This window comes from Coloeus monedula (assembly GCF_965178545.1).
Source record: "Coloeus monedula genome assembly, chromosome: 16".
Taxonomy (NCBI): domain Eukaryota; kingdom Metazoa; phylum Chordata; class Aves; order Passeriformes; family Corvidae; genus Coloeus; species Coloeus monedula.
In genome coordinates this window covers 8,986,913-8,998,835 of record NC_138796.1, presented here as the reverse complement: position 1 = coordinate 8,998,835, position 11,923 = coordinate 8,986,913, and the positions used below count along the sequence as shown (strand labels likewise).

Genomic DNA, 11,923 nt, shown 5'->3' with positions numbered 1-11,923 from the left:
AATTAAAAAATAAAAACTGAAAAGCTTGTCCTGCTTAAAATAATCTGGCCTGAGGGCCCCCATAGTTGCTGGCAGGGAGCAGTGGTGGGAGAACAACAGAGGCAGGGCAACGGGCTCCTGCAAGACTCTGCTACATGAGAGGACAGGTGCTGATTCTTTAGCCAGAATTAGTCACGGAGCCAAGTGAGAGGCAAACCCAGCCCAGGGCTGTCAGTAAGAGTAAGAGGATGCCTCATTCATAGGGGAAGGCAGAGGTGATGCTCCCGCCCTCAGCAAGGCCATGGGAAGTGAAACAGACTGGATGCCGTGTCAAACAATCTTTATTCAAGTTATGCAATATACAAAAGTTGAGGTTTCATGTAGTTTCAGTATTAAAAGGCCAACTGATCACTCTCAACCCGGGCTTGTTCAACACCTTACCTGAGCTTCTACAAGAGGAAACAAAGCCCAGAGCACGGGCACAGCCATGTATGGGCACCTCAGGTGATAGCTCTGCTCTCCCCCTGCTCTGCTCTCTCAAGAGCAGGCCCAGGCACCTCAAATGAGAGGGCTGGGTTGGAGCTGGGCTTGTGGCTTTGGGAAATTAGAAAAACGGACTAGGTAGGGAATTAAAAAATAGACTTTGTTAGGAGCAGGAAGCAAGAAACCTTTGGGCACCAGTCAAAGTGAACATCACCATTCCCACAGCAGCAGGGGCTTCCTTGTGGCAATGAGCCCATACCCAGTAGCAGGAACCATCTGGGCCATGGGAGGGAAGCTCCCAGACCTCTTCCTCCACAGGTGGGCAGTTTGGCACAGATGTTGAGTCCAGCAAGAACAAGGTCTAAGCAGCAGATTTCGTCTGGCGTGAGCCAGACCTGGAGCTGAAGAGCTTCTCCACCATGATGCGGGCATAGCGGAGCCGGCGGGCCAGCTCCTGGCAGCAGCCGTGCTCCTCGATGAGGCTCAGCTTGTACGTGCGGAAGTCCCGTTTCTCATCTATGTATGTGACAGCAGCCATGAGAGGGCACAGGATGAGCTTGGTGTGGTCCTGGGGGGGAGAGAACACGCAGTCACTGAGCACTGTGCTCCTTGGGGCAGCAGCTCCTCTGGATGAGCCATGTCAGCAGCACTTGGAGCGCGGTGACAAGGCCCCTCTACAGAATTCCTTCAGAGCGCAGCAAAGGGCAACAGCCAGGTCGACATGGCTGCACCTGGCTGCAGCAGCCAACCTGCTGCTTGAGAGCACAGCCCCTCATGAGCAAGGAGTATCTGGGGGCCTCAGGTACTGGCACAGACAGCTCCCAGTGCTCAGCACCCTGGGCAAAACCTTGGCTCAGGTCATCCCCTCCTGCCACTTTCCAAGCAGCACCACATGCAGCCGGAGCCACGGCCCTGGGCAGAGCCTCACCTGGAAGAAGTTGATCTGTACAGTGCCGTTGCTGAGGTGCAGGATGATGGCACTGCGGGTCCGGAACCAGTTCCACAGGTAGGGCAATCGGGCCAGCTCGTCCCCTTCCCGGGGCGTGATGTTTGCCCCTGCCTTCAGCAAGTGCTCGCTCATGTAATTCCGGAAGTACTTTAGTAGTGTTATCTGTGGATGGGACAGGCTGTGAGGGGCCGAGGGTGACCCCAGGCACGGGGGGGAGCACAGGGACTGCTATCACAGTCCCAGAGCTTCCTTACATCTTTCAGAGCTTGAGGTGTCACTGCAAAAGCTTGTGGAAATCCTCAAAATTAATGTCTGACTGTGACAAGTCAGACTCGCTTTGCTGAACACTTTGGTATGTCCAAGTCATGTGAGCACTTAAATTTCTGTGAAACTGCTCATAAATGAGCCTCAGATAGCAGTCAGAGCTGCTGGTGTCTGTTCTTGGGACCAAGTGTCACCACCTAAAGGAAGCCTGCAGAGTGCCAGTGACCTCCAATTGTAAATGTTTCTCCCTGGAACCCACCCTGCCTTCAAAGCCCAAAGCTGGCAGGAGTCTCACCACCACCCCCAGCCAGGCTCCTGTCCCCAGGACTGACCTTCTTGGTGAGGGCAGAGGGGCAGGACCTCACGGTGAAGTAGGACTCGTTGCTGTTCTGCTCAATGTACTGCAGGTTGTCCCCATCGTTGTACATGATGAGACGAGTGGAGTCATTGAAGAGAACCCCAACGCTGTTGTCACAGAGCTGGTAACCTGCCAGAAGGGACCCCCATGAGGCCTCCAATCTCAGGGGACCACCAGCAGTGGGAAGCACCAAGGCAGATGGTTTATCACTCAGGGATTCCCTAACAGCCACCTCACCAAGTCTTTGCCAGGTCTCCTCTTTGGGGAGGTCTGGGTGGCACTTCTCCACCTCTGGATTTGTCATCTCCCTTATTGCATCACCTGCTGCAGGAACAGCCTCTGCTGCCACCGTGGGTCCCTGTGCAGGCTGGGGAGAGCTTGGTCACCTCAGGCACAGGTAGCCATTGTCCACCTTAAAGTGGGCTGATGGTCAGTGACCACTGCTCTGGACTCCCAGAGTATTTGGTAAGATTGCTGGCAGAGGTCTTGGACACACACACTGGAATATGATGATTAAAAACCCAGACCTAAGAAATGCCCACATCCAGGCTTCTTCCAGCCCCTTCAGATACCAGGAAATCCTGAAGCATTGCCACCCACAGTATTTACCGAGTCCATATTTATCCGAGTAGTCCACCCATTTGCTAACCCAGAAGATGGGATTGCAGGCTGGGTCCTCAGCTTCTTCTGCAGGAAGAGAGTAGCTTGTTAGGAGACATTTCCCACAGCATGTGCATCCCACAAGGCCCAAGGGCTGCCCCAGGCTCACCTTGCCTCACTGCTACTCTCTCGGAGGGCTTGGCTGCATTGACTGCAGTCAGCTGCTGCAACATGTCAGCCAAGTGGCCACTGACAGTATCCCCCAGCTCCCGCAGCCCCGCTGCTTCCTCCTTGTCCGGCAAGGTCTCCTGTGCAGGGCTGTCTAGTCCTGGGACAGAGAGAGAAGGGTGTGGATGTGTGATGAGGGAGAGGTTTCCAAAGGCACCAGACTTACACCCTACCCCAGGTATAGGCAACACCTTGCACACAGAATGGATCAGGTTGGAGGGGACCGTGGTGGGGCATATGGCCCCACTTCCCTGCTCCAGCAGGGTAATTCCAGAGCACAGGATGTGTCCAGAGGATTCTGGAATATTTCCAGTAAGGGAAACTCCACACACACTCTCTAGGAAATCTGTTCAATGCTCAGGCACTACACAGGAAAGGTCTTCATGTTCTGGTGGAACTTCCAGGGCATCAGTTTGAGCCCACTACAGAGCTGAAGTGAATGCAGTGCTTCCTCTCTGCTTTGGTCCCAGGCAGAGCAAGGAGAGCCCCCTCATCCACAAAATGCTCCAAATTTCCATAAGAATCAGGAGATGATGTGAGGGAGGCACGCTGAAGGTTGTGGATGCTGCTGGAGGCCAGGCAGGCTCTCTCCAGCACCGCAGCCCAGCCTCACCCGGGCACCCACACTTACCTTTGTTGAGCGCGGTCAGTGGCTTCCGCCCGCCGAGGTCCATCCCGCTGGGAGCCAGAGAGAAGCGGGGTGCAATGGTGAGGCAGCTGGTGGGCAGGCGGCTGGGGAGGTACCCCGAGGTGAAGAACTCGTCGTTCAGCAGCTCATCGATGGTCGGGCGTGTGGCAGGGTCGGACCTCAGCATCTTCTGGATGAGGTTTGCAGCCACGGGGTTGATGTGCTGAGGGACAGGTGGAGTTTAGAGACAGATCAGGGGACAATGTGCACTAGTGACAAATGAACGGGATTTATAACCCAGCAGAGCTCCAGTGCTGCCATCAGCAAGCAAGACAAAAGCCAGGGGAAGGAGAATTGGGCAGCACAGAGAAGTGGCTCCTAATGGTACCCAAAGCCTGAGGTCAACAGACTTGAGCAAGACAAACTCATCAGCAGTGGGATAAGCTGGGGACCTGGCCCAGACCTCACAGACTTGCCCATGTCCATTCACCCCCACATGCCAACAGCCCAGATCGGATTTTTGCCAGACTGTGGGGGGGGGGGGGGGCGGCGGGCAGGGAGCTGCTGCCTCCCCACGAGGTTCATGCCACCCCGGACTGAAACAGCCCCTCCCAGCATTGACAGCCCCTGCTACATGAGAGCCCACGGAGTGCCAGACACAGGGGCTGCAGCAGGAGGCTAACCAAGCACCACTGTGAGCCAAACAGATCCTTCATGGGAAGCACCATACCTTGGGAATGGTGTACTCATTCTTCTTGATCCGGATGTATGTGTCCTTTAGACAAGAAGTCTCAAAAGGAGGTTTCCCCACCAGAAGAGTGTACCTGGGCATTCCCAGACAAAAGGGTGTCAGTTTTGCAAAAGAGACTCAGATTGTGTGCAGAAGCGACCCTGTTCTAAGCACACCCAGGGGCTTTCCTGGCAGAGGGAACACACTTGGCATTAGACACACTGACAGCTACATGTACTGTGCCTGGCTCCTGGTTCCCTGGAAAGGGAAGCAGGGATCTAGCACCCTGCAGGGAAAGTTTCAGTTAGGGAAGGTAGGAAGCTGCCTGGCAGCAGGACTTGGCCAGGAACTATGGGGACAGTGACCTGGAGCTTTGGATCACACTGAAGTTCCAAGGGGTCAAGGAGACCAGAACCACAGGGATTGCCTGTCCCTGTGGCCTCTGAAAGGCAATTTGACTCACATGATGCAGCCAATGGACCAGATGTCCACCTCGAAGCTGTGCCCCTTCTTGCCCAGCACCTCTGGGGCGATGTAGTTGGGAGTCCCACACAGGGTCTTCTTACGCTCCCCATCATACTCTACCTTGGTGGCCAGGCCAAAGTCACCTGGAGGGACAGGGAGACAGGATATGACCAAGATGCCCTGGCTGGCTGGTTCCTGGGCTGAGGTCGTGCCACTTACCGATCTTCACCTCCATGTCGTCGTTGAGGAAGAGGTTGCCCAGCTTGAGGTCGCGGTGGATGACGCGGTGGCTGTGCAGGTACTGGCAGCCCAGGATGGTCTGGCGCAGGTAGTACCGCGCCTCGGGCTCGCTCAGCGCCTTCCGCCGCTTGTGCAGCTCCAGCAGCGACTGCGGGGAACGGTCGGTCAGTACCGAGGCGGGGGGTGCGGGACAGGGACGAGGTCAGTACCGCAGGACGCGGGGAAGGGGACAGTCAGTACCCGGGGGACACCGACACCCGCCCCCCGGCCCCTCACCCTGCGGCGGCAGAGCTCCAGCACGACGTAGACAAAGTCATCGTCCTCGAAGAAGCCCTGGAAACCGACGATGTGGCGGTGGGAGAGGCTGCGGTGGATGGCGATCTCCATGGACATCTTCTCCTTCTGGTGCGGCTTCGCCAGCAGCGACTTGGGCACCACCTTCCCCGCGAACACCTCCCGGCTCTCGGCCTCGGCCAGCTCGTAGCACCGAGCGAAGCCGCCCTTGCCCAGGAACCGCCCGCGCACGAAGCTGCGCCGGGTGCGCGGGTCCACGAGCACCTTGGGCACCTCCTTCACCGCCGCGGCCGCCGCCGCCCGGGCCGGCTCCGCGCGGGGCTGCTCCGCCGGTGCCGCTGGCCGTGCCGCCGGCCTCACCGCCGGCCGCGCCGCCTTCCCGCCCGCCGCGTTCATGCTGTGCCCGCGCGGAGCTGCGCTGGGGCCGTGCGGTGCCGGGAGAGCGGCGGGTCCCGGGTCCCTGTACCGAAGAAGCGGTGGGTGCCGGTGCCGGGAGAGCGGCGGGTCCCGGGTCCCTGTACCGAAGAAGCGGTGGGTGCCAGTGCCGGGGTAACGGCGGGTCCCTGTACCGACGCAGCGGTGAGTGCCGGGGACCCGGTGCCGCGGCGGGTGGCGGTGCAGCGGCGGGGCCGGGCTGAGCTGGGTCTGTCGCTCGGTCCGGCCGCGATTCAAAGGCGGCGCCGGGGCCGTTACCGCGCGCGGCCGCTCCCCATTGGCCGCAGGATTTAAAATCCACGCGGCGCGCGGGGCACCATGGGAGCCTGGGGCGGCACGCGCCGGCGGGGGCGGGGCCGGGCGCGCTCGGACACACCCCCACAGCGCGCGCGCGTGTGCGCGGGCACCGGCGGCCGTTGGTGGCGGCCGCGCGCGCTCCCGCCGGCCCCCGACGCGCGCGAGGCGCGCTCCCGCTGCCGCCGCGGAGCCCCGAGACAAGCGCGGCCCCGCGGGACTCCCGAGCGCGGGCACGAGGCGCTCCGGGAAGGACGTTCCCTTGGGGTTTGCACCCGGCGTGGATTTTCCCGGAAGAGGGACTGCGGCGGCACCGTCCGCTCCCCACAGCTTCCATGTCCTGCCGGTTCCCAGCGGGATTCCCGCGGGTGCCCGAGAACCGGTCTTGGGGCTGGTTTTTATTCCGTAGACATCCCCCACTCCTGCTGCCCCTCGGGGGACAGCGTGGCAGTTCTGTGGGGCTGTCCCTGACCGCACTGCCTCCTCTCCCCACACGGCCACGCCACCCACTGACGCCCCCTGCCCCGTGGTCCCCCGCCCCAGGGTCTCCAGCACTCCCAGTGCTGGCTCCTGGGCCCCACTTGCCATGAGAAGTGACCACGGGATGTTCCCATGCCTTAACTCCATCACCAGTGAAAAATAACCCAAAACCGAACAAAACCAGCAGCAGTGCCTTGGTCCAGGCATCTGCTCTGCTTCCTGGCATGCACAGTCCCATGGGCTGAGGGTAGGGACTTAACATCATTTGGCCTTCCTTCCCCACCAGCAGAAGCTGTTTCCTTCAGCCCTGGCTAACAAAGAACAGATGTTCCTGCCTAGCATATACAGTGCTTTTGCCACACGCTGGCCCCGTGGGTTGAGCCAATGCCCCCAGCTGAGCCTCACCCACAGGCATGGGTCATCGGTGCCAGGGTGTGATGGAGAGCTCAGTGCACGGACAGAGCCCTGCACGTCACCATAGCCACAGTTCAAGTGTCATTCCCGCCATGGAGTTGGGCCATCTTTGGAGATTCTGCTCCCCACAAAGCAGGCACGGCCCCCACTAGCTTGGTGACTGAGAGACCTTCCCACACAGCCCCTCGCAGGCTCCCTCAGCTACTCGAGCCGAGTGATCACTGCCTGGCCCAGTGGTACAGGGAGGGGGGGTGTGTTCCCAGGGACTCTGAACGTCCTCAAATCCAGCAGCACACCCTGCCCGTCCCGGTCAGAGCAATGCCGAGCAAAGCACACAGGGGATCAATGAAGCAACACAGCAACTTGGGGGTAGAAGTGCTCAGTGTTTGTACAAGATTCCTGAAAGAAGACATTCCCCTTCCTGTGAAATACATTTCCCCACTCTTGCAGCTCCTCTGGCTACAGGCACAGCCTCCTGTGTCGTTTTACGGCACCACGCTGGATGGAAGGCTGCCAGCAGAGCTGGGACTCCCCATACTGCAGCCCTCTGACACTCCATCTTCCCAGAACTGGCAGAGGCGGAGAGGTGAGCCCCAGAGGGACGCTTCAGAGGCAGGAGGAGAAAGTGGCCAATGTAAGGAATGTTAACAATGCTGGGTGTTTGGGATCTTCAGTGGTGGATTTGTTTTAGGCCCTGGCAGAGGCCACCTTAACAGAGACAACAAAAGAGGTTTTAATTAAGGCAGAAGAGTCAGCTCAGACAGCTAGAAGGACGAGCAGGCCAAGAAACATGTAATTGCAGTGACATATCCCTTCGTGCACTACAGCTTTGTTCTCCAGATGATTGTGGAAATTCATCACTCAGACTTTTCCAGCTGCCATCCTACTCCCAAACTCATATCCCTTCTCCCACTCCTCTCCCTGCTACTGCAGCTGCTGATCAAGCGATCCCAGTGAAATGCACAATGTGGTGTTGAAACTTTGAGGTGACAACACAGCAACACAGCACAGACACCCCACTCCTGCCAGACACTGCCAGAGACACACTACAGCAAAGCAGTGCTCTGAACACCTGCCTTGCACGAAATCTCACAAGCCCCAAATCTGTCAAATCTGTGACAGAGGAGCCTTCTCCAGCTCCTCAGAGGGAGAAAACAGCTGTTTCACACTGTACTACACTTTTTAAATGTACTACTGCATTACACTTTTTTAATGCACAGGACAGCCAGAATAGCCTGTAGCAGTCACAGAACAAGGGACTGTGGTTCACGCCCAGGCACAGCAGGAGTCTCAATCTAGTCTCAAGTTTGATTTGAAGAGTCACAATGAGTCACTTGAACAACTGAAGAGGCTTTAATTTACGTACAGTAAAAGTACAAACCAGTCAGTGGTATTACATGTGATGAACAGCAGCTACTACACACTGTTAGTACTCGTACAGCTATTTGCTATTAAGGGGTATCAGCACTTGCTACACAGATCAGCTGAGGCTCCAGGGCTGCTCATCCACAGCCACACAACTACCACACACCTAATGTGTGTCCTGGCCCCAGCTGCTACACTACAACATGCAGCTGTAAAACCTAGAGTTTAAACCCAGTTTAAAACCTAGAGCAGGACTATGCTAAGCTTTAATAGAGCACAACCAAAGCAGGCAGACTCGTGTGCAGCCAGTTTTCTGTACTCAGTCAGGTACACAAGCATCAGATGCCTCCAACTTTCAGAGCTGCTCTCAGCAAGAACTATTCCTGCTCTACTACATGTCCAAAATTAAATGTTCACTCTTTCTGAAAAGTCTGAGTCTCGTTCTTAAGTTTCGTAACGCAGAAAAACCCCAAAGAGCTTTCTGCAAATATAGACACTGGGTAATAAATGGGGATAGTTGCAGCATTCTCTCACTTTTAATTACCCACTTTCTGCTGCATTGAATTCTGTGAATTACATGGCAATCCTCTTTTCAAAGGCCTTTGGCTCTCTAAGGTCTGTGATATTCAGGAAGTGGCACTGACCCCAAGAACACTAGCCCTGAGTGGTGAGAGCACAGGACTGACATCAGTCTGCTTCAGGAGCTAAAAGCTAAGACACATCCTGTCAGGCACAGAAAGACAGGTGTGTCAGCCAAAACTCCTAAAGCCAGTTGCAGGATGATGAACCCCTGGAGAAAATCCCAGAGAGAAATGGAAGAGGCCATGCACCTCAGCATGCAGGTCCATGGGACAGCAAGTATTGTGACAAAGGAAAGGCCTGGGTCTAACAAACCCCAGTAAGTGCCCAGAGCACACCCAGAACAGCCCTGCTGGGGTGGAGACTGCTCCTAGCAAACCTAAACCTAGCTTTGGGCTAGGACAGAACTAAACAGACAGGCTGAGGCTGCGGAGTACGTGTCAGCTCTGTCTCGTTCCCCAGCTGCTGCCCCAAGGCAGGTGTTTCAGCTTTCCCAGCTCCAGAACATTCAGTGGCACAATTCAGACAATGTGGAATGGAGTACACTAGATGAGGATACAAAGTTTGAACAGGACACAGCAGCTTTCACGAGGGACTGCTTGGCCAGGCCAGTGGCGCTGAGGCACGCTCACGGAAGTGCTCAGGAGAGCACAGGGCTCTGGCCTCACTGGACAACACCCCTCTCCCCACCCCCAGAATGTTCCTGTGTGCCTGAAACACGGGAAATGGGCTACTAGACCTGAGTGAGTGGCAAGAACTTCTGGTAATAGCTCTTGGTAACGTCAATCATGAGTTCCTGGGTGCATTCCGGGAGCTCCCCAGAGAAGAGTCCTGGAAGAAGAACAATGTTATGGCCAGCAGTCATCGTGTACCACCTATGTACCATGCACTAAAACAGGGAGCTTCACAAGTTAAAACTGTTACTTTTCAGTGCAGCAAGTGCCTGATACCTTTATTTTTAGGCATTAAATGCTAATAGGCACCTTTGTTATAGCAATCTCATTTAAAATAAGAATATCCATGTTATCTGCACTTCTGTGCAAGGAAAGATAAAGGGAGCATACCTGGGCAGCCTGAGAAGACAGTGAAAGGTGGGACTACGGTTTCAGGAGGGAGTACTGTGTTGTCTAAGATTTTGCAGCAGTCTTTCAAAACACATCTACGTCCCTGAAACAGAGAGCAGGAAAAGTTTATATTTACAACACTATAAACATGAGATCTTCTTCTTATTACTGATATGTCACCTAAATTTCAAGAAGATTAATAGCTCAAAACACATTCTGTATAAGAAAGCACAGGAATAGATCTTTACCCTGACTGAATGCTCCTCCCAACAGAATTAACTTTTCTTTTTGAGGGAAAAATGTCTGCTTGCTTTCAACTAGCACAGGTACACGCAGCTGCACATTAACATGTCAATGTTCAAACTGGCACCAAAAACTCAAGTCAAGCACTACCAGTAAGGCTTTCTCTACCTCAGCACATCGTAGCCTTGACTATTTGGTCTTATTTACACAGAAACACGATTCCACTTGTACTCTGTGGTCAGGCTGCCTTCCCCAGGCAATCCCATTAGCCACAGGGACAACACTGTTGAGAGGGATTTTCCAGCCAGCACCAGCTGAACCCACTGTCCTCAGAAAAGCAAACCCGAAAGCTCAGCTTCCTGCAGAGAAGGAAGAGGAGGAGGAAGAAGGAACAGTGCAGGGAAGGTGAGCCAGCTCCAGCCAGCTGGTGCAGACACCTCTCAGCTGTTGTCACAACTTGTCAGCAGCACCCACAAGTTTACAGAAAATACAGAAACAGCACTCACAATGACACAGTTCTTGCCTATGTGAACATAGGAGCCAATCTGGGCCGCGTTGACAACACAGTCCTCTTCTATGAAGACATGGTCACCAATGTGCAGAGGGAAGAAAGCCACCCTGCAACAGGAGAGGTATTTGTTTGTGTCCAATAATCAGTCAAAGTGACACTGCTAGACCAAAGTTTTCTGTTCCCAGCTGGATTAACAGATGTGGATCTGGTGCTAAGGGAAGCAGACAGTAGTTGGGTTTTTCCTCTCTAAAGGATGGCCCAAATGAGAAGGAAGATATCATGAATAAACGCACAAAAACTGAAACATGCTCTTCGTTTTGCTCTTCTGATCTATCCCAGCCTTTCCATCCAACAGTCTGACATGGACACCAAACCTCAAGGCACAGCTCAGCATCTGAGGGAAAGGCAGGTTTGAGAGACGTATTTCTGCAAATTGCTGCAAAAGGGACAGGGTCCTCCGAACACAAGACTCAGCAAAGCTGACGGATTTTTTTAGGTAACTCCCTAAAGGAAGGGGCCTCTTACCCTTTACTGAATTTCTTGAAAGGCGGCCTGATGACGCTGCGACTCTTCACCACGCAGTGCCGTCCGACCCGCACGTTCGCCAGGTCACCACGGATGATGCAGTCGTTCATAACTATTGTCTGCAAAAGGACAGACAGCTAAACGAGCTCCCTCTGCTACCTGTGGCAGCAGTTATTACACAAACTCATGCCGAGATCTGGTCACTCCAGCAAGATTACCTTACTTTAGAGACGATTCTTTCAGTCAAAAGAAAAGTGACAGCAAAGCAAAAGTACAGGAGGTTGGAACCACCAGTTGTGCTCCTGTCATGCCAGTGAGCATTACAGAGCCAGGCTTAGTCACAAAACAGAACCGTGTTGTTCCGAGCAAAAAAGCAGAACGGGCTGCTCGCAGCAAGGGAAGGGCAGTGATGCTGAGGGAGAGCAGCGCTGGGGACCGCAGGCGGGGCACGGGGGCGCGGGGGACCGGGAGGGGACAGGCAGCCGCCGCCTGGCGCTCACCTTGCCATTGAGGACGATGTTCTGGCTGCCGCACAGCACGGACTGCCGGCTCACCTTGTTGCCGGAGGCCTGCGGGAAGAACGGGCGGTCACGGCGGGTGTCCCGGGCCCCGCCGCCCCCGCAACGCCCCGGCGAACCCGGCTCGGCCCCGCGGCCCCCGTACCCCCGCTCCCCACGCCCCCGCACCGTCTCGATGTACTCGGACTTGTTGTAGAGCATCTCGCTGAGCTCCATGGCCGCTGCCGCCCGGCCCCGCCCGGCTTCCGGCGCGTCACCTCCGCCCGCGCGCCCCGCT

At 55.7% G+C, this 11,923-nt stretch overlaps 2 protein-coding genes across 2 annotated transcripts; both read right to left on the bottom strand.

The window, feature by feature from the left end:
* Nucleotides 1–823: 823 nt before the first annotated feature.
* On the bottom strand, nt 824–5,614 carry PLK1 (polo like kinase 1; the record flags this gene model as incomplete). Its single annotated transcript, XM_082292108.1, has 10 exons — nt 824–1,030; nt 1,391–1,573; nt 2,008–2,162; nt 2,643–2,720; nt 2,803–2,961; nt 3,493–3,712; nt 4,220–4,313; nt 4,683–4,827; nt 4,904–5,072; nt 5,201–5,614. The coding sequence occupies 10 exons, from the start codon at nt 5,612–5,614 to the stop codon at nt 824–826; spliced, it is 1,824 nt and encodes a 607-aa protein (XP_082148234.1).
* A 1,590-nt stretch (nt 5,615–7,204) lies between these two features.
* On the bottom strand, nt 7,205–11,882 carry DCTN5 (dynactin subunit 5). Its single transcript, XM_082291878.1, has 7 exons — nt 11,815–11,882; nt 11,629–11,697; nt 11,129–11,247; nt 10,599–10,710; nt 9,850–9,952; nt 9,525–9,616; nt 7,205–7,549 (listed from the first exon to the last, which is right to left on the bottom strand). Exons 1-7 carry the CDS (start codon nt 11,860–11,862, stop codon nt 7,529–7,531), a joined length of 564 nt encoding a protein of 187 aa, XP_082148004.1. The 5' UTR covers nt 11,863–11,882; the 3' UTR covers nt 7,205–7,528.
* Between the last annotated feature and the right edge of the window lie 41 nt (nt 11,883–11,923).

Bases quoted from the DNA above. Each gene is read 5' to 3' on its own strand.
- DCTN5 (XM_082291878.1), bottom strand. From the start codon at position 11,862: ATGGAGCTCAGCGAGATGCTCTACAACAAGTCCGAGTACATCGAGACG. The intron at 10,711-11,128 runs GTAAGAGGCCCC...CTCCTGTTGCAG, and splicing joins TTCAAGAAATTCAGTAAAGG to GGTGGCTTTCTTCCCTCTGC. The intron at 7,550-9,524 runs GTCTAGTAGCCC...GTCTCTGTTAAG, and splicing joins AGTTCTTGCCACTCACTCAG to GTGGCCTCTGCCAGGGCCTA.